Consider the following 26285-nt stretch of genomic DNA (forward strand, 5'->3'; position numbering starts at 1 on the left):
TGTTTGATATAGCTGCAACTTGACCCTCACATTCAACTACATCACCACTTTCTGTTTTCAGTGGTTTCCTTCATTGCTTAAAATTGGCACTATTTTCAGCACAATTTATAGACCAGGTTGGCCTCAAACTCAGAGATCAGGCTTCTTTCTTTGACTCCAGAGTACTGACCTTAAAGGTACGCACTACCACATCAGTTCTAAGCTTTTCTTTAATCCCTTTTCATAAAATTAGAAGCTTAGATGAGTAGGATCTTGTCCTGAGGTCATCACTCCATTTAACATTAGGATTTTCTCTATTCTGTTTATCTCCTTGTACACAGGTCTTAGCCCCATTTTACTTCCTGGTTCCCATTTCTCTCCAAAATGTACATTTTGTAACTTTGATTGTTCAGTCTGCTCCATTTCATTACAGATCTCCATAAGCATGGCCACTAATTATCACATGAAACAGCCCACACTAAGGTATTCTGAAATCTCTTTGCAAAGGCAATTAATCCAAAACTCTTCAATTTAGCCTCAGGCAGACTCTTTCGACCAGGGCAGAAAGCAGACACATTTCTTCACTAAAATGTCTTAATAGTCTCTAGGCCACATACTAACATTCTTCTCCACTGAAACCTCTTTAGCCACGCCCCCACCCTTAGGACCACTGTCTTCCATGTTCTTACTAGGATGGTCCGATTTACCCCACTTAATGTATGCAAAGTCCACATTACACAAAATAAAAGTAGAGCCAGGCTTATCACAGTTATACCGTTCCTGATCCAACTTCTCTGTTAGTTAGGTGCTTAATGCTCTGTGGAGACACCATGACCAGAGCTACTCTTATAAGAAATAACAATTCATTGGGGCTGTCTTACAGTTCAGAGATTTAGTCCATTCTTTTCGTTGCTGGAAGCATTGAAGTATGCAGGCAGACATGGTACTAGAGAAGGAACTGGAAGTTCTACATTCATATCATCAGGCAGCAGAAAATGACTACTACACTGATAGTGGCTTAAGCATCTGAAACCCCAAAGCCCACACACAGTGACAAACTTCTTCCAACAAAGCCACACCTACTCCACCAAGGACACACCTCCTAATAGTGGCACTCTCTAAGGGCCTATGGGGACCATTTTTATTCAAACTACCACTGCATCCATTCTCCTTATGAACAAACTTGTGATGACCAGAATCATTCCCATTCATTTCTTTTTTGTATTTCTACCACTTTCCAATATCGATAGGCTATGACTAAGCCTTAAATATGTGGATTTTGCAAGACATCTTAAACCTAAATATAGGAAGAGATAGACAGCAAGAGAGGAGGTGATGGAAGAGAGAGACAGAAACAGAGAGAGATAAAGAAAAAGAGAGAGAGAGAAAGAGAGAGAGAGAGAGAGAGAGAGAGAGAGAGAGAGAATACGAGAAGCATATATGACCATTGCTCAATATAATTCTTTTATTATTGATATCATACTAAACAGTATAAAAATACTGTAAAGAGAAATAGGATATAATATTATGAAACATCAATATTTCCATAAAGGAATAGTGCAGAAGAAAATGAATGTTCTAATTAAAGCAAGAGATGTAGTTAATAAACATAACATTGATTTCCAGATTGATACTCAAAATACATAGTTTAATATTTTTCATTATATTTTTCATTATTATTTTACAAATAATATTAAATGTATTTGAAATGAATTTTTGTTATAAGTTGCAGATGTTGTCAAGGACATTTGGGGCTATTGATGGGTCCAGAACACTCCTTTGACATATGTGACATCCACACACATGACTTTCATTCGCACTTAGACTCATATATGCATGAATAAAGACAAAATAAAACAGAAATAAATACTAAGCCAAATAAACACTAAACACACTAACTATGCCTATGTGTTTGTGTCAGCTTCTTTATTAGTGTAAACTCACATCCAATCATCATTTAGACCACTTTGCAACGTGGAATGATAGTAATTATTCAGGTTATTTTGAAATTTGATACATTTTAATAAAGAATGAGGGATAATTAGGTACTGGCATAAGGAATGATTAAAAGCAAAGAGCCGTCCTGTGTATATCATCTATTTTTTCTAATCATTTTTATATCTCTTTGAGTTTTAACAATAAAATATACACGAACAGATACAAACTCAATTTTTTCTCAATCCAGATGCTTTGAGTATAACAGATACTTAAATTGGATATTAAGGAAGGAACTTTTATTGTTATGTTATTGCTTACTCTTCTATTTTATGCAACTTAGAACTTGACTAGCTGTCACCAGTCTCATAGGAAATTGTAATTCTCTAGCATGGGGAATTATGGTGTGTTTGGCTTAAATGAAGACATTTGAAATTTTCAGCTTGTTAGAAATGTATGTATTTTGTTTATGTGTGTTCACATACATTTGTGTGGGTGCATGTATGTGTACCAACATCGAGTACAGAGAACAACCTATGTACCATTCCTGGGAAGGCTGTATACGTTCTTTGAAACAATGCTTTGAAGGATGCTGATCAGGCTGGACTGGTTAGCTATGTCCCATAGATTCACCTTTTCCCTCCTTCCCTAGCACTGGGGTACACATCATTATGACTGATAGTTTTGATAAGGTTGTATAGATTGAACTCAGGTCCTTATGCTTGCAACGTAGGTTGCTTACTAACTAACCTCTCCACACAGTTGGTAATTTTCATCTTGCATATACTATGTTAAGGATGTTATAAATGCTGGTCTCTGTAACATACTATTTATAACTCATTAATTTAATAAAACTTATTGATATAGGAAATAATTATTTAGATGTTTGAACCTTTGTATTCAGCAAGTTAGACACTGGATCAGATTCAGTGGAAAAGTAAGAAGAAAAAGCCTTTGATTAGATAACTCAGATTTAGATTACAGCTATGTGCTTATATTAGTTTTGGGACCTTGGGCCATTGGCCTGTTTAACTTTCCTCAGCTTCAATTTCCTTATCTGTAAAATGAGAAACATAACATACCAAAAGATTGGTGTTAAGATTAAGTGATAAAATGTGAGTAGAGACACATATAATTTTATTAGTTTCAAACGCTGATGTTACAGACATGAGAGCAGAGTCTTTGAAACTAAAAAAATCACCTCCTCGAGGTTATATGGCAACCAAAGCAATACTCTAAGAATCATGAACAGGAGCTGTTTCATGGAGCATTCTTCAATTTCATTGTGAAGAAACGTATTTATTTCCAGTGCTACGGACTTGCAAAATTTTGTTTTTGAAAAGAATGCCTTCATATGATAGCTTTACCCAGTCTTGTAGAACCAAGCATTTGCTTGGGAAGCATATTTTATGATCGTCTTTTTAACCTCTTATGTCATGCAAGGCTGGCATTTCTCTCCAAGATGAAAACAGTAGAAGAGATTTCACATGTTTAGTTACCATAGCTGACAAGGTAGTCACTGAGACCATATGGTGCTGCTCTTTTCATGCAACTTGTCCTCTGAAGGTAGCAGATTGCTCGTTACTCATAATCTAGCTGTCAGTGGATTTCTGTGTTAGTTTTGCTTAAACACTTTGTACAGATTCACCAGTAGATGCGAACTGTGAGTCATTCCTTTTCTTTCCATTTCATTGGGTTGACACTTTCAGAGATCATTATTAATTCATAATCTTTAGAATGCATTTCTGACTAAAACTCATTCCATCATAGGTTTGGTTTTTTAGTGTGAATATTGCTCAATAAATTTGAAAATCAACAAGAATATTTTCTTTATTAATGATAAGCATATTTTCTCAAATGCAATAAAAAATGAAGAACAAGTGGCTGAAGAGATACATCAGTTTGTAACAGCATATTATTCTTTCAGAGGACCTGAATTTGGTTCCCAGCATCCATGTTAGGTGTAATTTGGGTTTTAAGGAATCTCATACCTTTTTCTGCTCTTTGTGTGTATAAGTCAAAAATCACTAGAGAAAGAGAACTGATAGAATGAATATATACATATATGATTAATTATATATATGTGTGTATACATACACATAAATATACATATACACATACATATACACATACACATAGACATATAATTCAATTGACTTACAGGCTGTGGTCCAACTATTTCAACAATCACTTTCCTCTGAAAAAAGTCCAAGACTCAAATAGTTTCATATCCGTGACCCTGAATGTCTCAACTGGTCTTCAGTGTATGTCAGCATTCCCCCAGAAGTAAGATCTAATACTATGAAGAAATGAACTTGGCAGCAATAGTGAATGAAGGCAACAGGGAAAGAGCAGAGCCTTCCTTCTTCCATGTCCTTTATGTTGGCTGCCACTAGAGGGTGTGGCTCAGATTTTAAGGTAGATATTCCCACCTCAAAAATTCAGATTTAGGGCATATTCCCACCTCCAATAATTCAATGAAGAAAAATCCATCGCAGATATACCCAGCTGTTTGGGTTTTAGTTAATTGTCTATGTAGTAAAGTTGACAACAGAGAATAGCCATCACTCTGTGGCACCTGCATATGTGGTACACACAGACATACATAAAATACCTACATGTAAATAAAAATAAAATCTACAAAGTTTGTAACAAGAATATTTTGAAATAAAAATGGTGGCTAAATTTTCTGTCAACAGTTACATGATTGATTATATTGGTTACATATATTACAATCAAAAGATAAAAGGTTATTTTTAATTAGATAATGAGTTAAATTTTGAACGAGTTTTTTTTTTAATAGTCCTGACTATCTTTGAGATTGCTCTGTAATGGCTGACATATTATTTTTAAAAAAATTAAAAGATGAATATGTGGCAGTCAGGTTGAATCAGGAGTAAAAGCAATAAGAATTGTGTGAACAGAATTTTGTAGGAATCAAAAAAAATTCTAGAAGAAAAGAGGAACTTGCCTTTAAGCTCTGACAACTGGGAGTTCTTTTGCCTGTAACAACAATTATATGATCTACCAAGTTTAAGCAATAAAATTGATTTTCCTAGTATAAAAGCAAGTCCTAAGAGAAGGGGTTTCAAGTTTAGCTGGGTTAGCATTGTTATGATATAACTTGGAACTTGCTCTCTATCTCTTTATCCTGCCAACTCTAATCTGGCTGGCTTTGTTTTCCCACTGTTTGCCTCTTTAGGTGGCTGGTATCTAGTCCAAGAAGTACATGGCCAATCCAAGACAGCTAGAAGTGGTATTTGGTCTCATGACTTTGTCGCTTAAAAATAGTTTTAAAAATTTCTTTTCCTTGCAGGATCCCTTCACAACTCATTGAACAGAACTGACTTAAAAGTAGGAACCCAGTAATGGAACTGAAATTAGTTCCTATTTCTATAGGATTTTGCCAGGCTAGCTACAGTGTCAAATGAAACAGAGCCTGCCATGAAAGACAGTTATAAAGAACATGTGTGGAATGTGTGGATGTGTGGTGTTTATTCAATCACTCAGTGTGTTGGTAAAGGTAAAGAAAAAGGATAACTCTGGTTTCTGGGTGTCTTAATCTTACTGACTAATGTAGAGAAAATAAGAGGTAAATGCTTTGTGTAGTTGTTTAGTTCAGCTTTGGTAGAATATTGGATATTCTATTCTGTGGGTTAGATATATCCTGGAATGTAGTGCTGGAATTGAGAGTAGGGTAGAACATTCTATAAGATTCACAATGAAATCGCAGATATAGCCTTTACTGGAGGAAAATTCAAGGTTTAATTTGACTATATTTACTTAAAATGCTTTGCAGGGAGTATAATAGAAGAACCAGAAATAAATTAACACAGTTATATACATGTAATTTTGAAAAATATATCGATAACACAGGGAGAAAACAACCTGTTCAGTAGATGACTCTGGGAAAAGTGGATACTCATCTACAGCAGAAATCAGGCCCATGTGTCTAATCCTGCAAAAAAAGGAAGGTCTAAGTAGATCAACAACTTTAATTAGAAATGTAAAATGCTGAAACTGCTGGATACAAGCATTGAGAGCATGTCTCAGGACAGAGACACAGTCAAGCATTTTAAATAGAAAACCAATGTCACAGGCTATAGCCCCAAGTATTGCTAAATGAGAGATTACATGAAATCAAAGTTTTCTTCAAAACAAGAGGATCTATCCACAGAATGAATCGACAATGTTTAGAATGGGAGAAAAAAAATTAGCTATTTCCTATACTGATTCACAAATAATATGTAAATAGCTGCAAACATTTAAACATAAAAATTTCTCTTGTCAATCAATAAATGGGTCAAGAAACTGAATAGACCATCTTCAGAAGAGTAACTATAGTTGTCCAATAAATAAGTAAGTAGATGATAGATAGATAGATAGATGTATCAATATTTCTAAAGACCTTAAACACGTTTAGTCATCAAGTCAATAGACACTAAAATAATGTATAATTTATCCTAATCCTAGATAAAATGACAACTAATATTAGGAAGGATTACAGAATAAGAAAAGTTGTTACTATTAATAGAAGTGCAAACAAATGCCTTTGAACTAGAAGTTTGCGTGAATATTCCTTTCAAACAGCAACAAATAATAACTAAAAAGGAGATCTCATATATAGTATAAGTCTATCACTCCTGGGCATATACCCAAAGGACTCTAGGCTCTACCACAGATACATTCACACATCCTTGTTTATTGCTACTGTTTTCACACTATAGAAGAATGGACTCATCTTAGTTGTCCACTAAAAGAGATTATGATTATGAAAATATGTTACCTATAATTTGTGATGTTGTATTTATAATATCAATAGATAATATTGGAAATCTACTAATTGAGTTATGCTGGGGTCTGGAAGAAAAATAATGCATGTTCTACTGTATTTGTAGATCCTAGCTTCTAATTTTTAATGGATATGGAAATATAGCAATAGATACTTAAATTAGAAGGCATGAAAAAAGGGAAAAGAAACATTAATAAAGGCACGTGTGGAAGGTAATAGAACATTTAATTACAAAGCTGGAAAAGGTAATCCTAGGTAGGGTAAAGAGAAAAGTAGAGGTTAGAGACACAGGGACCAGAAAGAGAATCCTTTGTTCTGGGAATATTATCAGGTAAAACTAAATATATATTTACACGATGTAAAGAAATTTACTATTTTGTGTGATAACTATAGAATAGATTGAATAAAAATAAGCAGATAAATGGACTTAGAAATATTTTTAATAATAGAAACAAGACTAATAACTACTCACATAGAGGCTTGTTGGGTGAGGATGACATTTGATGCTACTATTAGGTTAGAATGAACTTAGTATTTGTTGGTTGTTGTCTTTAGGTAGTGGCATGTGTGTGTAGGTTTAGGTGGAATTTCAGGAACAATCAATAGTGTTCATTGTCACTAAGACCTCATGTACTGTGACAATCCCTTTTATTCCTTGTTTCCATAATGGGATTCTGAATAGGATACCAATGTTCTTGCTGAACATTTTGAAGAATTTCTAAAATGAGTATATGAAAGAGATTATATAAATTGTGTTGCACAGCCTCTCCAATAAATCAGTAAATGCCTGTTTGCTTATATTATTTTTGTGTTCATGAGAAGCTGAGGATTACATAAGAGTTTAACTCTCTTGCATTCATTATCCATGAGATTTTGTATTGCTATGGGTTTCTGTCTTTAAGTTAAATATATCAGAAATCTATGTAATATTCCTCAACCTGCAACTTAACACTTTACCCAATTCACAAATTTAGCTTTCCAATGAGAAATGTATGTCTCTTAGATCTTTACTCATGTTTGTTAACTGTTCGTTGTCCCTTGAAGCAGTTGACAAACTATAAATTCAAGGAAGTCTTGAAGCCAGAAATCATATATGTGCTGAATGGATATATGGAGAGAGGGCTGGACAGCTGTGTCTATGTGGTTTGCTCCCACAAATTAGTCGAAAAGAGACATTTTTAAAACTTTCATGTAGCAGTAGAAATCAAACTGCTATCATAAAAATTTGCTAATGTGAGCATCATGAAAGGAAAGTAACAGTAACAGAGTAAGAATATACCTTCTTACACTGGATTCCCCTGTTGTCAACATGGATCATATACTTTTTCACCATGGGTGGATAGTGACAATATCAAAGATCTTTCATTTGTCATTTGACAGTTCAATGAATGAAAATATATTTATTCCTGTGTGCTATTTTCCTGAATAGTGCAGTACATGTTTGTGGCCTTAATGACTCATCTTTACAATATGTTGAAGAAAATGAAGTAGCACCAAAAGGTACTTAGCAAGTTATAGATGTTTGAAAGTTATAACCAAACAGATTGTATTTGCTTTTTATTTAGTATTCATATCTATCTCTAGTTGCTAGCATGTATGCAGATGAGAACTTTGTCTTTTAATACATACATTGTCACTTCATTATTTTTGTTCTTGTATCTGTTAATTTCATCAAAAATAAATTTGTTATTCTCTGTTTTTATTAAAATAAATTCTTTACAAACTTTTCTAGTTACGTAAAACATTGAGATTATTGAATTAATTATTTCGACATTAAAACATATTCATGAGAGTTCAGATTTAGTTTCTACTCAAATATATTTTTGCCAATATTTATATGATATTTGCTTATTAAAATTTTTCTAGATACATTGCTCAGCATTTAAGAGTATATACTAGTTTTGCAGAAGACCCAAGATCAATTTTCAGCACCCATGTCAAACTCACAATAGTGTGAAATTGATGCCCTCTTTTGGCCTCCATGGGCATTACACTCACGTGTCACAGGTCTCTCTCTCTCTCTCTCTCTCTCTCTCTCTCTCTCTCTCTCTCTCTCTCTCTCCCTCTCCCTCTCCCTCTCCCTCTCTCTCTCTCTCTCTTGCTCGCTCGCTCGCTCTCTCACTCTCGCTCTTACACACACACACACACACATACACACACAAATGCAAATAATAATCTTTCAGAAAAAGACTTTAAAATGTACTATATTAGTGATTTATTTTCTTTTTCTACATTGACAAGGAATTTGTAGTAGATTACATACTTATTGATCCCTGTGGGCTTATTTCTTTTTGAAGGAATCATTCCTTTATTACTGATTAGCTAACCAATCAACCCATCTTCTTCATAATTATACGATTAATAGTTGATTGAGAAAATGACCTTCAAGGTTTTTTTTTTTTTCAGTACCATTGTGTGGCTTCATCTTAAAACATAAATAACAAAATAAAAACATTTTCCACAAAATATCAGATATTTAATTAATGCTTTCCAGAGTAACTGTGGTATCAAACATTTCTTCTAATTATATTCATTAGTGGCTTCTCTCAGACAAGTTTTAATTAAGTTGTACAATGAAGATCAATACTCATTGTGTATTCATTGTAATTTACAACACTCATATATACTGTTCAGAACAATTTAATTACTGTAATTGTAGCAAAGAAGACATGTAGAATTTGCATTCTATTACTGCCAATCTACTCTTTAATAAATTTGTTAAAGTCGTTGGGAAATTACCTTCTCAAATTCACATTTGTATGTACCCTGTCTACCTCTGAGTTGTTTTTCAATACTGATTTATAAAATGTTTCCATATACATATATATGGATATAGAGATATTAATGAAATTACTGAGTTTTTCCTACATTTCATCATAAATATTGAGAAGCAATTGGAGTGTAAATAAGAATATCCATAATTGCACAAATTTAGTGAAAAATAGTCTAAGGGAATTACATGGGTAAATTATTCTCTTGTATTTCTGTAAATTAGACTCCTATTGCTTTAAGTTTATATTTTTACATACAGATTTATTTTTGTTGTATAAGGAATGCTTCCAAATATAGTAACTTCTGTTAAAGGATATTCTCACATTAGCGCACTATAAAAATAAATGTAATGAAGAAAAGTTGTGGTAATATAAGTACATAATTGTCAGAGCATCTCTATCTTGGAACAAGTAAAATATTGACGATAATTGTTTCATGGAGTTCTTTGTTATGTATAGGGAGATGGTTGGCTATTTTTCAACATCAATAGCAAAAAGAAAAAAAGGGAAAAAAAGAAAAGAAAAGACGAGACATCTATGGATTTCATCAGAGATAGTAGAAGAAAACTTCTGTTGAATGCCTATTGAGACATCCCTCTGGATCAGTTGCTTGACAAGATAACTCATTCATAAGGCACACAGCTGTTGAATACTTGACGCTTGAAAGGCTGGTAGGCTTGTCTTGGTTGTTGTGGTTTTTTTTTCATGGTTTAAATTATTGTTTATTAGTATGTGAATAGATGTGTGCTCAACTATATACATGTGAGTACAGGTGTCTGCAAAGGTCAGAAGAAAGTATCATAACTTGAGCTGGAGTTGAAGCTTTATATGATCTGCCTGATATTGTAGATAGAAACAGAATTCATATATTCTGCAAGAACTGTACAAAATACTAATTATTGACCTATCTCTCTAGCCCCAGGTATTGTGTTTTTTTTTAAGGGGATAAAACAAGTCAGTGTGAGTAAGTGATGAGAATTAGGTGATATTAGGACACTGAGTAATAACACTGCACTTGGATAAAGGAAGGGGAGGATCAGGGATGAATGATATTACTTTATAAAATGTCAAATAAATATGAAGAATTGGTAATCCTCAGAAATGTGATTAATTATTTAATATATCCAAATAGCTTATTTAGTGATTAAAAAGAAAAGTATATTAAACATATTTGGCAGGAGTAATTTGATTACAGATGACATTTACATTACACATTCCGTCACTGAAAGAATCAAGGCAGAAACCTGGAGATCGGAAGTGACAGAGAAGCCATGGAGACACACTGCTTATGGGCTTGCATTTCTATACTTTTTACTTTACATATTAAATAAAACTGTTTTCTTCTAGCTGTTTGAAGACTTGATCAAGGTCTCAAGATTTTATTATGCCTTCTGTACACAAATAACAATATAATTTTATATCCTTTTTCTCTATTTTAAATTATCTAAATGTACATGTAAATATCTTATTTGCATTGTGAATTTTATGCGATCATTGTTTTCAGAAGGAATTGTGTTCAGATGCTTGTAGAAAGTGAGATGTATGTATTTCCCATCAATTCATCACCTGTTATTCTAATGATATAACTTTTACCTAGTCCCATTAAGTAAAATTGTAGACTACAAATTATTGATGTCTACTGTATTTACTGTCTTACATTTTTGTATTATATTCAGATATCAATGGATACTCTTCAAAAATTGAATTAACATCTAAGCTAGTGTCCTGAAATCATTAATTTACTTCTATATACATTTTGAGCCTCAAAACAGCAATGTAGATTATTGTACAGTAATGTTAATTCAAGGGTCAGTAACCACAGTTTGAAGGCGTTAGAATTCTATAGTTAATAATGAACACTTAAAGCTGCATGTTACGAAGAGGCCAGGCTAACAGACTGCTATGAATTCTTAATGTTCTTAGGCACATCAGTTTTGTTCACAGGTTGAAGCTCAACTGACTGGAGCACGCATACACCTTCAGTTTGATGATGTGAGGTACTTTATCTCAACTACACAGGCATACTGCTGTTCAATATCAAAGACGATCCAAAGGAATCATTAAAATGAATAAACATAACAATTTAAGTGTTCACTCCCCTGCCGTTTAGTCATGTCTAGACAGAACCTAGTGTCCCAGATACAGTAAAAGGAGGACAAGGACATTTATGGTTAATGTAACCTTATTCCCATGGAGACCAGAAAAGCCAATAACAAAGTAAAATGAAGAGTTTACTGCCTACTGAAGAGGTAGGTGCAGTGTCATGTCTGGCAGGACTTATGTGATTGGGGTGACAGGACCATTGTGCTTTCTTTCTTTCTTTTCAAAATTAGTTCTTTATTTTTTATTTTTATTCTTTAATCTTTTTACAGTGCAGCCTTTATCTTCCTCTCTGTCTGCCCTATGACTGTTCCTAATCCCAAACCTCCTTTCCCCACCCCCAAGAGGAGAGGATGTCCCTACTCTACCTCCACCCCACCAGATTTCCCCACTCCCTGGGGCCTCAAGTCTCTCTAGGGTTAGGTGCATCTTCTCTCACTGAGGGCAGACCAGGCAGTCCCCTGCTGTATATATGTTGGGGTCTGACATCAGCTGATGTATGCAGCCTAGTTAGTGGCTTGGTGTCTGAGAGATCTCAGGGGTCCGGTTTAGATGAGGCTACTGGTCTTCCTGTAGGGTTGCCCTCCTCTTCAACTTCTAGCTTTTCCCTAATTTAACCACAGGGGATCTTCAGCTTCTGTCCATTGGTTGGTAAGTATCTGCATCTGATTCTTTCAGCTGCTTGTTGAGCCTCTAAAAGGGCAGTCATGCTAGGTTTCTGTTTGTAAGCACACTATATTAGTATCAGGTCTTAGTCCCCTTGAGCTGGATTCCAATTTGGGCCTGTCACTGGACCTCCTTTTCCTTTTAGCTATGGTTTTTAAATAAAGGCATCATTACTGGAAGGAACTGACAGTTCTCCAAACAACATGGGGCCAATATGATTAAAGTGCTTTAAAGATGATGAAATGTCTGACTTGCATCTTATGTTTACAGAACTACAAAAATTGACAAAGCAATTATACTCAGGAAAAGCCATGTATATGTGAAAGTTAGCATGTTCTGTGTTTCCTACAACTTTTAAATTGATTTAATAGGGCACATATCTTCATGTGTATATTTTCAGCAGAATTCACGAATGTGAAATAGATTTATATGTCAAGTACACATAAATTTTAGAAAATATCCAATAGTTCCGGTTTCAGCTTTGATCCTATCATAATGATTTTTCGTATTCTCATAGTATAGTATGATTTGTTTTCTTGTCTTTCAACTCTTGTTCATTTTATATTTAGACATGCACTTGCAGATAGAATAACACTTTTAAAATTGATAAACTTCCAAAATACTGGCCTTGAATGTGATATGGGTAGTTTCAAGAAATGCTGCATGTGACATTTCTTCTATTCCATAAGCTAAGCTCAATCAAAGCAGTTCAGTTACATTGTGTGCTAGACTTCAGAAAAAAAAAGATGTAAAAAGGGTAGAAAGATAATTTTCTTTCCTCCATATCCAAAGCATTTAACTAAACTCTCTTCTTTACATTAATTTCATTTCCGAAGGACAGAATGTATGCACATGGTACATATTTGTATATTGGTCAGTGTGAGTATATGTACTTATCTGTTGGTTCCTCTATAATGAACGTATTTATATCAATCCTAGGGTTTCTAAAACTCTTAAATTTATTTTAATCTTAGGATTTTAAGACATAAAGTATTTACAAACTGAGGCACATTTTAGGTTATCTCTCTAAGTAGAAGACACCTGAGGATGGACAGGATTCTTACCTACAGCAACAAGCTTGTGAATTGCTAGCTTCTTCCTCTTGACTAAAATTACATTGCTTTGTTTCTTACTTAAATTTTCACTCATACTGAAGATTTTGACGATTGTCATGGAAATATTAAATATGCTTATGATATGTTTACTGTTACTTGATGTAATTATTTGCCAACTCTCAACAACCATTGAGAAAAAAATAAAACCTGCTTAGCTATAAGTTTTAAGGCTGTGCTTTAATGACATCTCTAAGTAGTTGTTTTGTTTGTGTGTTTTGAAGACTTATTTTTTTTCCACCTTTACTGCGGGGCTTTTAGCGGTCCCGCATGAGACTTAATAATAAAAACCTGGAGACATCCATGTGGTTTAAAGCCTAGTTGGCCATTTGCTGAAGCAATGTGTTAGCTAGCTTAACCCAACTTCTCTGCCACTGCCTGCCTTCATACAGCTCTCTGCCCTACTTTCCTGTTATGTGCCTGTCAGTGCTCTATCTGGCTGCTCCTGTCTCTGCCTGTTATTCTGCAGGTCCTCCTGCCCCAGCAGCAGCTTCCAGCTCTTTATTATGCAAAAAGCCATCCTCCTTATTCAACCAATTGGCTTTGGGAGCTACCAACTTGTCTTTCTGTTTGGGGGCAGATAAGGAAGTGACAAATATTTACACATCCTGCTATTCCTGGCCAACTCAGTTAACAGTTGGGAATACAGGGACACACTTCTTCATAGTCAGTAAATATATTTGTGGGTGATCCCAAAACATCTTATTTGAACTTTTTCTTTTATTTGGTAAAAATTAGCATTTAGGTTTATACACACTTTAAATGTTTTTGTTACAATAATAACAAAATAATAATTCGTCAATAATTTACTAAAAACCAACTGTTCTTTTGGGTCATAATAGAAGCATGATCTAATCTTGGTGATATAAGCAGTATTCATTTTGGCAGGGGTGCAGTAAGGGTATACTCAGTTTGGTGTTTTGTTTTTTGCTTTTTTTCAGTGAATTTATTGGATTCGCGCACTGTCATGGGGGACCTTGGATGGATTGCTTTGCCAAAGAATGGGGTAAGTTCTTTGGGAAGTTTCCATAAAACATACCCTTCATCCTACAAAAGTCATATTTAATGGAAATTTAATTGGATATTTTTGTTAAGAGTAGTATTTCTGTAAAGTGGGTGTAGGGGTATCTCAAATGAGTTCTGACAGAAAATTAACCAAAAGGGAGAGGTTTTTAGTGACTAAATATCAAACACATTGCTTTCCTCTCAGCATTTCTACATGCACGCATACACACACACACACACACACACACAAACACACACACACAGAGAAACAAACAAACAAAATCTTTCAGTACCTAGGAAATGTGGTGTTTTGCCATGATCACAGTTAAGTTACATAGGAAATGTAATTGACCTGTGTGCAATATTAATGAATGTAGAGATCAAATCATCTTTTATTTTCCTTCAAAACAATTGAAGCCATTACAAGAGTTCAGTTAAGTTCCCTTCCACCCAAAAGCATGTCATTAGTTCCAGTACCATTCAAATGTTTTGTATAAAATTTTGAATTTTCTTCACTGAAAACTTTACAGAAAATAATATCTTACCAAAGTATTTTTATGATTAATAGTTTATTAAATTATTTTATTGTCATATATTAAAGCAAAACATTTGAGATGATAATTAGATGCCATTTTAAAGGTGTGTGTGTATGTATTACAGAATTTATAAATTTAAAAGATTACAGGATTATCTTCCTAATTAAATTCACAAGTATGTATCAGAAAATGAAACCCCAAATTAAATATTCTTCTGTAATGTAATCATGTTATTCTTAAAAATCTGTTTCACAATTTTATAATAAAACAATTCTAATTTTGTGAGGATTTTATTAACCTATAAAATTAAGAGTTTGACACTTAAAAAATTTCAAGCAAAAGTTATACTTGACAAGAAACCCAAAATTTTCAATTGCTTGTTTTAAAATTACACTTATGGTTTCAAATCTATAAATGTATTTTATTTCAATATGCATGTTAGCAACTAATTTATTACATCATATATAGAGAATACATGAGATGAAAATAACTTTAAGCAAGAGAATATTATAAAAGTCTTGTGCTAAGAACATAGTTATCCAAAATACTAGAATGATTATTTTTCAATTAATGAGAAAACCAGTTGAAGAAAGTAGACCTTGTGCTTGTTAATGTCAGTCATCCTGACACAAGCTAGAATCATTTGAAAAGCTGACACCACAATTGAGGATTGTCTTAAAGCCAGATGGTTTCAGCTTTTCAAACGTTGGCTGTGGGCATGACTGTGGCCCATTTTCCTGATTGTTGAGTTATCTGGGAGGGCCCAGCCCATTGTAGGCTGTGCCATCTGTGCACAGGCAGTCTTAGGCTGTGTAAGTAAGCTTGCTGTACAATCCATGCAGAGTAAACCAGTAAGGACCCTTCCTGCATGGTCCCTACCTCTGGTCTTATTTGAGTTCCTGCCCTGACTTCCCTCCAGGACTGATACTAGCATATCTTAGTAGAATGAACTCTTTGCATCCCATGATGCCTAGGTCATGGTGTTTATCTCAGCAACAGAAAGCAACTTAAGACAACCCTTTTCTTGGAAAGTTACCTTTAACAGAGACAGACAGGTCGTATTAATCTTTAAAATTCCCAATAATGTGTTAATTAATATCCTTATATCATCTTGCTTTCAGACAATTCAGCACCTTCAATTTACTTGGTATTTCAAATTATAATTGCATTTATAGATACAATATAAAAAGTAATATTATGCAGATGTTAGAATCCAAACGTAACATTTTGTAAGAAAGATAAAATAGTTGTCAATATAATGCAATCTACTGTGTCATTTCTACTTTCTTACATTCCAGATTGTTCCTTTTGCTCCCATAAAGTTTAACAACTGTTCTCTCTCTCTCTCTCTCTCTCTCTCTCTCTCTCTCTCTCTCTCTGTCTGTCTCTGACTCTGTCTCTGTCTCTGTCTCTCTGTGTGTGTGTGTTATACTTTGGAATTTTATTCATAGCCAAAATGTTTTATTTATTATATTAAGTATATTAAGTGTCCTTTCTAAAAATCCGACGGAGTTATAGTTTAAAGTTACACTTTTAGAGCTCTCAGAAATTGTTATCCCCTTTGAATTCAGTTTGACCTTTTACATTTTTCTGATTGAGAATTTATTAAAACAGAACGTTGAAACCACAGTTTCGAGTTGCTCCTACGGCTGGAATCTTTGGGAGGCATGGCTTAATTTCTTGTACCATTTCCTTACAGAAAACAGAAGTCCCTGTAGAAGGACAAAGCTCTTAACAGCATTCCAATAATATTATGTCACTTTGTTCTTTTCGTTGCAATTATTAGAATAATACTCGTTTTCTTTCTGATTTTTAAAACAATATTCATTCTTTTCAGTGTGATTGTAAATTTTTGATGCATCATGATTTCTTTGATACAGTGAACCTGCATACTATTTATTCTGAAGACACAGAAGATAATTCAGAGAAAATTAGTGATTTTGTTTTTTTAAGAGTGGAGGAATGTGAGTGTAATATTGATTTGCATTTTTGTTAGGAGCTATCCATACACAAAATAATGGGAAGTGGCATTATTATTTTAAAGGAAATGAGTGTTTGAACTTAAATGAGTATAGGAAGAAGTGGACACTTGCCGAGGATGTAGGCATGCTCCAGTAAGGCTGGGGAAGAATTTGTTTCACCTGGGAGTGGCATTAAGGTTCTCTACAGAAGAAAACGAAGACAATTGCTTATGTTGAATGAATGTGTTAGCAGGCACAGAGAGTCACTTGGTGGAGATGGAAATACTTAATGGTTAAAGAGGATTTTTTTTCTTTTAAATCTGTCATGTATTGTCTATTATTTAACTAAATAATCACATTAATGAACACGCAGGAAAATATAGTGTGTTTTCAGAATTAGTTTAGAATGTAGATTAAACAAAGAAACCTCAAATCCTAAAATGTGGGAACAATTGAAGTTGCCAAAATACCATCAGAGTGCAAAGATGAGAAATGTATTATCAACATGGAAGACAAAAGTAATCACAAAAATTACATTAAGAATCCACTGGGGTCAGTTTACCAGGTGAAGGCTTTAATAAGCGATGCAAAATGTATAAAAAGACTAAAAGAAAAGGTTAGACAAATAAGACTAAGAAACTATAAGAAGTGTATCTCATTTAATTCAAAATGTCAATAGATATTGGCTGTCCTATAAAGAAACAGGTTACAGAAAGGGAAAAAAGTAAAACCTGAAATAAAGAATTCATTACAAATGTTAAACCACAGTCCTGGTCAGGCAGAAGGAGGGAGCAAACGTGAAAATGAAAACTAGGTTTTATCCTCTCTGAGAAAATGACAGGGGAGAATGAAACAAGGACACAAGAGGTCTAAGTGGACAGGAATGATATGTGAAGACTAATGAGCCGGCATAATCTCATATTTGAATCAAAACAACACACAGATTCAACAAACATAAGTAAAATCAACTCAAAGAGATCCACAGATTCAATTGAATTGTCTAAACCAAATAGAGAAAGAACATTGTAAAAGCATCATGTGAGAAACTTCATACTTATCCAGGTATTCAGAACTTTTAAAAGTTTATTATTCATTAAAAGCCCTGATGCCAGAGTTAGCCCTAGCATATTTAAGTGCTCCAAATAGAAAACAAGATTTTCAAGCAGGAAATGCATACCCAGAAATAGCAAATTTAATTTTAAAATGAATTTAGCATTTTCTCTGATTAAATAAATATAAATATCAGAAAGAAATTTCTACTAGAAATATCTTTTAAAAATGTTATAAAATGTAGAACACTATTTTTTAGAGAGAATTATACTAGTATCTCTCAAACACTGTCTTTTCTCTTCCTTATTTTACTTTGATAGAAACATAAAAATTGATAAATTACATATTTTTCTGTAAATGCACAAATGTACTTTAAAGAACAACAATTGATTTCAGAATGGTTTATTTATAGCATAATTCTCTGGTTTTATACAATGCACCCATACATCACTTGATGACAAAGATTCAGTCTAAGGCATGTTGTCCACAATTTTGTCATTTTGAATGCATTTCAGTGAGTACTTATTGAGACTGGGCTGGATTGGGTGCTACTGGACAATTCAATTTTTGGACCATAGTCATATCTACTGGCCTTCTGTTTCGTGCCTCATGACTGTATCCCAGTACAAGCACATAATTTTAGTGGAAACTAGAGGATTACAAAGAGGTGCACATGCTTAAAATTTTTGTTTTGCATATATGATACTTTTATATGAATTTGGGAGTTCCCTAAGTCATCAAAGTGCTTCCTATTCAATTATGAATACTTGAGTTTAGATCCAAATACTCATGAAAACCAAAAGAAAGCAAGACAAAAAATTAGGCACAGATTTAGATAAGCTTCCTTCTGCAGAAGAGGGGAACAAATACAGAAACCCACGACTAGAAAATGTGCAGAGAATAAGCAACAGGAGAACACTCAGCCCCAAATATGATGTCTCCAACAAAACCCTCCTTTTCAGGTTCAGGGGATTCAGCAGAAGAGGAGGGAAGACTGTAAAAGCCCATGGGAGTAGAAGACATCAAAGAAACAAGCCTTCTAAACACAACAGGACCAATGCACATGTTAACTCACAAATACTGTGGCACCATGTTCAGGGCCTGCAGGGTCTAAGCTAGATGGGATCCCAGATGTGAATCCCAGAAGTGGACACAAGCCTCTATTCTTAACAAGAGGCTATTTTATATATCTCTCTATCTCTATCTCTATCTATCTCTATCTCTATCTCGCTATACATATGTGCATATATACATATATACATATATATCATGATTATGTATATAATCATGATAGACACAGACACACACACACTCAAATTAATTGTCAGTGCTTCAAAACTGGAAGATCTTATATAAAACCTGAATGCCTATTCTCTGTTGATTTACATGTTTCAGAAAGCTAAAGGTACAGGTATTCCCACTCCCAATAGGTGCAAGCATAAGAAAGCATAACAGTTTTAAGAAATCGAGTACATTCTTCTGAATGCTTCACATTCTACCAGAGACTCTTCTGTCTTGCAACATTGTAACTGATGACAACCATCTTTCTATCACTGCACAAAATTTACAGTTTCCTTTTGTTCCAACAAAGACTTGATTTTTTCAATTTTTTTGCTGTTACATGTTAAGATGGTGTCCTTCTGCTCCCTTACATTAATTAGAACATGTGATTGGATTTCAGCAGATATATCAGTTATTGTGTAAATAATAATCCATGACTGTATTGTGTGTGTGTGTGTGTGTGTGTTCATGTGTTCCTGGTTTCCAATGTTAGAAACATTACCTATCTTCCCTTTTCTTCTCGTCATACCTTTTATCATTTCTTTCAACTACCACAAAATTATCAGACAGTATTCTTGTCTGTACTACTCCCACATAAAATCCTCTCCATCATCCTTTTCTATGATTCTCAACATGTGTTAAGGTACCAAGCTATAGAAAGTTTCATGAAACTTTTCTGTGTTTACTAATTCAACATCATTCACTGGGTACTGAATATGTGTCACACTTGTAGTCACTTCAGACAGTGCAGGGAAGAAAAGAGTTCATGTCATTCTGGAACTGACGGGTTTTGAAAGTAAGCAATCAAAAAAAAAGGTGATAATTCTTTTCTAGTCCTGATGTCTCTTTATATAGGTGTTCAGAAGAATCCCAGAAATATCAGGATATCACGTCACTTGAACAGTTTGTGTTTTGTGTACTTTGCACATGTAATGTCATTTCTATTTGGATTCAGTCAAACCATGAAAAAGCTATTCCTTCAGCACAGGAATGTGTGCAACTGATATTAAAAACTAGAGAAATGTACAAAGATGTACTTAGTGCTTTGTTTTATAGATGGGGAAAGCCAGCATAATCAACTTACTTAAATTTAAGCAGTTGGTCCTTCTGAGTCCACTCAACACCCATGTCTCCCTGTCACTGCTGCATTGAAACCACAGATGAGTCACTCCCAGTACTGAGTTTTTTCTCTGGCCCCCTCTTCCTATGCTGGAACTACAGAGCCATGTTTTCATGACTTACTTGTCTTTTCATTGACTAAATGTGCACTTAATTTACATTTAGGCCACTTCTGCTACCTTCTGGAACATTTACACTGATTAATCTATACGGACTTAGCGTGGGTGGAAACAGTTGTTTCCAGGAAATTTTTAGCCACTGTTTCCAAGGTTTATTCTCATGAGAATAAAATTAATGGCCAGGATGTTTGCTAAAAATAGATTATATTCTTACATCTCAAAAATTCCTACACCACTCTTATGTTCCACATCTTGTTTTTAGAGATGCTCACTGTACACACCTGCCTTCCGTGCTTGGTGTAATTAGCTGTTCCCAGGAGGGTTTTCAAGACTTCCTGAAGCACATGGTGTGGAAACCACAGGTCTCCCCTGAGCATGATCTTGGAGTTGCATTGAAACTTCTGTTTTTATTTTGCTAGATTTTATTTTCACCACCAAAAGAATAAACATCACGATTATTTTAACTTTAGTTTGTTTTCACTGCATTTAGAGATTGTTTTGGTATTTTATAATAGCCTGTTCATTTGAAGAAGAATGTAGATATTGAGTTAAGTCACATTTGTTTTAGAATGCAGGTAAACTTTCTTGGTCTTCCTAGAGAGAAAGGAAAACGGAAAAAGCTTACATTGTAGTTATGGCAAAACAGAGGTTATAGATTTTCTTGGTTTTGCTGCTCTCTGCATTACTTTCTGATTTCTCTGAGACATAAAACTCTTATTCACTTTTAAAACTGAGAATACTCAAATTGTGCAAAATGAATGATGATCAGAATTCTCTTGTCCTACTTGGTGTTTGTTTTTGAAATAGGAAATAATTAACTACACTACTTGTTTAGATCTCCAGTTTTTAATAAACAGCAACAGTGTCTCCCACTTGTTCCACAAAGACATGAATGTAGAGAAACACCTGGACACACCTGAGGTTTTACATGTTGTTTTTGTGTAATAGAACTGTGTTGAAGCTAGCAGTATACACTGAGGTCCACACCGAGCACAGAGAAGATGCTAAAGATCAAACTAATTAGGAAGTGTGTGAATGAGACCACATTGGTTTATACAGAAAAAAACTCTTCATGGACAGTGATATAAGAGTATTCTAAGGGGAAAGGATATGCAAGTATACAATACAAATACCAGTTAAATGAAGAATTTGCCTGATTCAGTATAGCTTACTCTTTATTATATTTTATAATGTAGGTAAGATAAATAATCTAAAGAATTCAAGATAATCGTTACGCATATTCTGAAATTTAAAAGGCATAAGATTTTGCATTTAGATTTCCCACATATAAACTTAGCAATTATGAAGCCATTTCCTTAAAATGTCCATCTTTATTTCTTCTGTCTACGAGGCAAACACTGTATCTGACGTTTTATATAAGCAGACATACACTATGAGTTAGCAGACATCAAAGTGCAGGCCTGTAAAACAGTATTGTGATATAGGTGCATTATTTGCTCATTAGAGATCACAGATTATGCTTGAGGTCAACATGGAATTACACACATCTCTTTCATATGTAGTAGAGCCTCCAACACATTTTCCCCTTCATAAGGAAACTTACAAATAAGCTGAGAAGTGAATTTTATCGATATTGTCTTCTGATAATGCTTTCTCCATCCCTCACCTGCAACTGGCTACCCAGACATCCCACCTTTTCAATCTGGATAAACAAACTATCCATTCATGAAAGCATCTCTCTGGGAGGAACTCTCTTCTGCTTTTGAAGATCATGGTTAGCAAGTATTTTTCCCACCCCCATGTGAACCTTCTCCTCCAGAAGTTCATTTCTTCCTGAGTGGAATGTATATGGATCTCATACTCAGATTTTGTCAGACCTCATGTCCAACACACCATTTTGCCAAATTGTTTCTTCTTTACATCTTTCTTGCCTGGTTGTCACAACCAAGGAGCAAGTATTTGAAAAAAAATATTCAAGTCATTTTTAAGGAGGTAAATATGTTACTCCTCCCTCCCCTGTGATGTGAAGCACACAGGCTTTAACTTTTTACAAACAGTTTTAACCACTACATCTTTTACTTGTTTCACACCAAGTATTAATTTTCCTTTTTGTAATTATAAGGAATTTTATATCTTTCAAGATGTCTCTGCACCGAATGGCATAGTCCATGTAACAAATTTAGGGTTAAATTACTTTTTTATAGTAAAACAAAAAAAATTGATTTGTTCTCATTGATATTTGCATCATTTTCCGTAAATGAATGTAATTTTTTTAAACTGTTATCTTCTCATTCATTAATAAAGATGTTAAATAGATCTGAGCTTCCCAGAAGTCTCTGAGGCCCAAACAGCAGGTATTTTTCCATGTGGTTTGATTGCTGTTTATCATGCTCCTTTAGAAAAAAAAAAGTCCTTCAGCTGTTTTCAATTCATGTGACAGTGCTCCCGTGCAAGTCAATTTGAATTAATTTTGCAAGCAAATGCTTTATGGTTCTGAGTACATAATCTCCCTCTCCCACAGAGAAAAAATATACTGTAATCATCCAGCATTCCTGTTGATTATTTCCATTAAAGGCAGCAGGGGAAAGGGAGAAGGCCAAACCTTCTCTCTCATATTCAAGTCTCTCGCCGTTCACTGCTTTTTATCTGCCCCCTTCTCTTTTTGCTCCTCCAGCTTACGCTAATGCAAAAGTGATGGCCCAAACTGCTCAGCCTGGAAGTGTCCTTTGGAACCTAGCCACTGTTGTTTTTTTGATCTTATATCCCCGTACACTTTTCCCCCTAAAAAGGTCTCTCGCATGATATATTACCAGATTCATGTAAATTTTTACCAATAGTGCTTTGCACAGATTTCTGGAAATGCTCTTTTCTATACTGTGTGTAGCTCAATGCTAATGACTTTCATAACCCAGAGCGAGTAATAATACATGAAACCTCTCATTACCATCCAGAGGGTGACCACTTCTGGAAATGAATCAACATAGCTTCTATTATGTATTGAACGCACTCAAAATTAGATATTGGACGTGATATTCATTGTTTGTGCGAATAGTGCAAGAGCTACCTCCCTCTACTGGTCTATTCTTCCTCTTTACCCTGAGAACAGTGCCCTTTGTCTCAGATATACATTTACGTTAAAAGCATTTTGTGCCATCCGATAGTTTCAAATATGAGTATTTAATACGTGGTGTTTGAGCAATAGGAAAAAAATTTCTGTACACTTTAGTTAAAAATGGTGTGTTGTTAGAATCATGTCAAAACTTGAATTTAGGCAATTGAGGTTTATTTAGTGTCAGGCAGGCTTAAGCCAAGGATATTTTATTTAATTGTACAATATCATTAAATTATAGAGAAAATCACCCAGTTTACAATTTGAGGCAAGATTCAATTCCTCTCTATATCTTTTCAAACAGACAAATTTCAATTGATCTTCATTAGAGTTTTGAAGTATAGGACCTATAGAAGCATATGTTTAGCTGTGATTTTATCTTTATGTTTGATACAAGTTGCTAACTTGTGTAAATATTAGTCTCCTAAGTGGTAATACAATTACTATTGAAATCATTAACTATATTAATCCAGAGACAAGTCTGATTCTACCATTGCTACAGGATAAGTCAGCCAATATATCTCCCTCTTCCTCCTTCTCTCTTTCTCATGCTATGTGCACTACTTATTAAATTAGCACATTATAAACACGACATGAGACAACTATTTTATGTTCAGTAGAATGCCTGGCCCTGGCTTAATGTTCTATACGGGATGCAGTACTTTTCTCTTTTCTTAGTTTCTGTTTTTAAGGATCAGTTACTGAATTTATTCTATCAAAGAGGTAGGTAGTTACTGGTACAAACTCATGAGATCACTATGTTTTGATTGTTAGGATTTTATCCTTTGTAATTCCTGAGCTAGATATTGGCCAACATTTAAAGATGGAAAATATGTATTCACTATTTCATAACTAATCTTCATAATTTATTAATAAAGATTTGAGAGGTCTTACTAAAAGCACAGCAGACACTACTACTACTTTGTAGTAGGTGAACAAAGTTTCACAAACTAAGTAACTGTTCTGAAAAATGAATGATTCAGTGTCTCATGTTGAAAACCAAATGTTGACTAATGGTAGAACCAAGGGAAGGAACAAACAGATGACCAGAAGGAGGTAGATATGTATAGTCTCTTAGTCTCTCTCTCTCTCTCTCTCTCTCTCTCTCTCTCTCTCTCTGTCTCTCTCCCTCCCCCTCCCTTCTCCTCCTTCTCCTCCTCCTCCTCCTCCTCCTCCTCCTTCTCCTTCTTCTCATCCTCCATCTTCTGCCCCCTTCCCCATCCCCGTCTCCTCCCCGTCACCGACCTGATCCGCCCCCACATTCTGTGTGTGTCTGTCTGTCTGTCTGTCTGATCTCTGCTTCTCTGTCTCTGTATCATTTTTTCTCCTCATCTATCTCCCTGTCTCTCTCTGTCTCTCACTTTTTCTTTGTGTATGCGTGTGTGTGTGTGTGTGTGTGTGTGTGTGCATGTCATTATGGATTTACCCTATTTAGTACTCTTTGGAAATCACTTCATGACCTAAGTTAGAGAAGTGTTACAACGTGATATATAGATTCAGTGTGAGGCTTTACATTGAAAACAATTTCAGAGTTGTTCAGATTTTATTATTAAATAGTCTGAATATAAGAAAGATATTTTAAAATGGTCTATTTTGAGAGTAGTTTCCAAGAAGAGATATGCTGATATTGCACTGAACCAGATAAGTAAGTCTGTTATTATTTATTATTATTTGAAATGCCATTCTTCAGTTGGTTGTACTATATAAGAATGTCTGCTAGCTCAATAGATAGAAAATACTTACTATGAAGTCAAAGAACATAGGGTATATTACTGCATCAAAGGGTGTTAGCAAAGCATTTGATGAGCCTTCATGGACCATGCAGTACCTACTTCACTGTGGCTTCAATTTCTAGCCGGTCATCTCAATTCTTTTCTCTGAAGACGTGAGTAACTTCTGCCAATTTGCATATGGCTTCATCAGAATTTCAAATTTGACTTTCTATATCAAAGAAACAGGTTCACACTTGGAATTCCACATAGAAACCATAGACATTGACCCAGTCTGTTATTCATCATTGATGCAAACTGCTCTAACTCTTGGGACAGAGGCAAAAAAAATTTGGACTTTAGGTGTTGTTTGTGCTATAGAGGGTGTATCTTCAGTATAATAATAACTACAAGAGTAGATCTAGTAAAAATAATATTATTATCTAGACTTCATTGAAATTAGTGCCTTCAGGAATTAGGTCAAGGAAGCTTTGTTTCAACTAGCAAGCTGTTTTCTACGTAAAGTTGATTTCACTTTTAAAAAAAATAGTTGTCAGTATGAAATAATTTTTCAAAATAGTGAGTGAAATGAGTTATTTTAACTCATTGAATTTTAACTATATTTCTAAGGCCTGGAATATGATACATGCGGATTAGTTACAGCATTCAAATATTTTATTTGACTGAAGCACTTCATTTTTTTGAAGGATTAGTAGCAAGACTTTTCATGTATTTCAGATTTCACAATAATCACTGATCACATGTCTTTATCATCGCTCTTCATTTGTTCTTCTATGATATTTACAAAATAATGTTACACTCCCATCTGTGTGCCATTATTATGAGCTGATGCAAAACTAATAACATCCTATTAGCTCATTGTTTCCTTAGAGCCTGGGAAAGCCACCCTTGTGGTTGCTGACCTGGCTGTGCAAGTCCCAGGGCTGCAGTTAAAGTTCCTACTGCTTGGAAGCAAGTTGTATAATAAAAACTATGAGGGGGAAGAGAGAGGGAGAGGGAAAGGGATAGGGATACGGAGAGGGAGAGGGAGAGGGAGAGGGAGAGGGAGAGGGAGAGGGA

At 34.5% G+C, this 26285-nt stretch overlaps 1 protein-coding gene across 2 annotated transcripts in view; it reads left to right on the forward strand.

Annotated features, from left to right (window-relative positions):
• Positions 1–26285, forward strand: part of LOC114638372 (ephrin type-A receptor 5) — a 250160-nt gene that overhangs the window by 15421 nt on the left and 208454 nt on the right. For both annotated transcript variants that reach the window (XM_028786797.1, XM_028786798.1), the window contains exon 2: positions 14297–14361. In XM_028786797.1, the coding sequence (XP_028642630.1) occupies positions 14297–14361 (65 nt within the window). The remainder of the gene's footprint in view (positions 1–14296; positions 14362–26285) is intronic.

The sequence above is a fragment of the Grammomys surdaster genome, unplaced genomic scaffold (assembly GCF_004785775.1).
Source record: "Grammomys surdaster isolate TR1022 unplaced genomic scaffold, NIH_TR_1.0 125581, whole genome shotgun sequence".
Classification (NCBI taxonomy): domain Eukaryota; kingdom Metazoa; phylum Chordata; class Mammalia; order Rodentia; family Muridae; genus Grammomys; species Grammomys surdaster.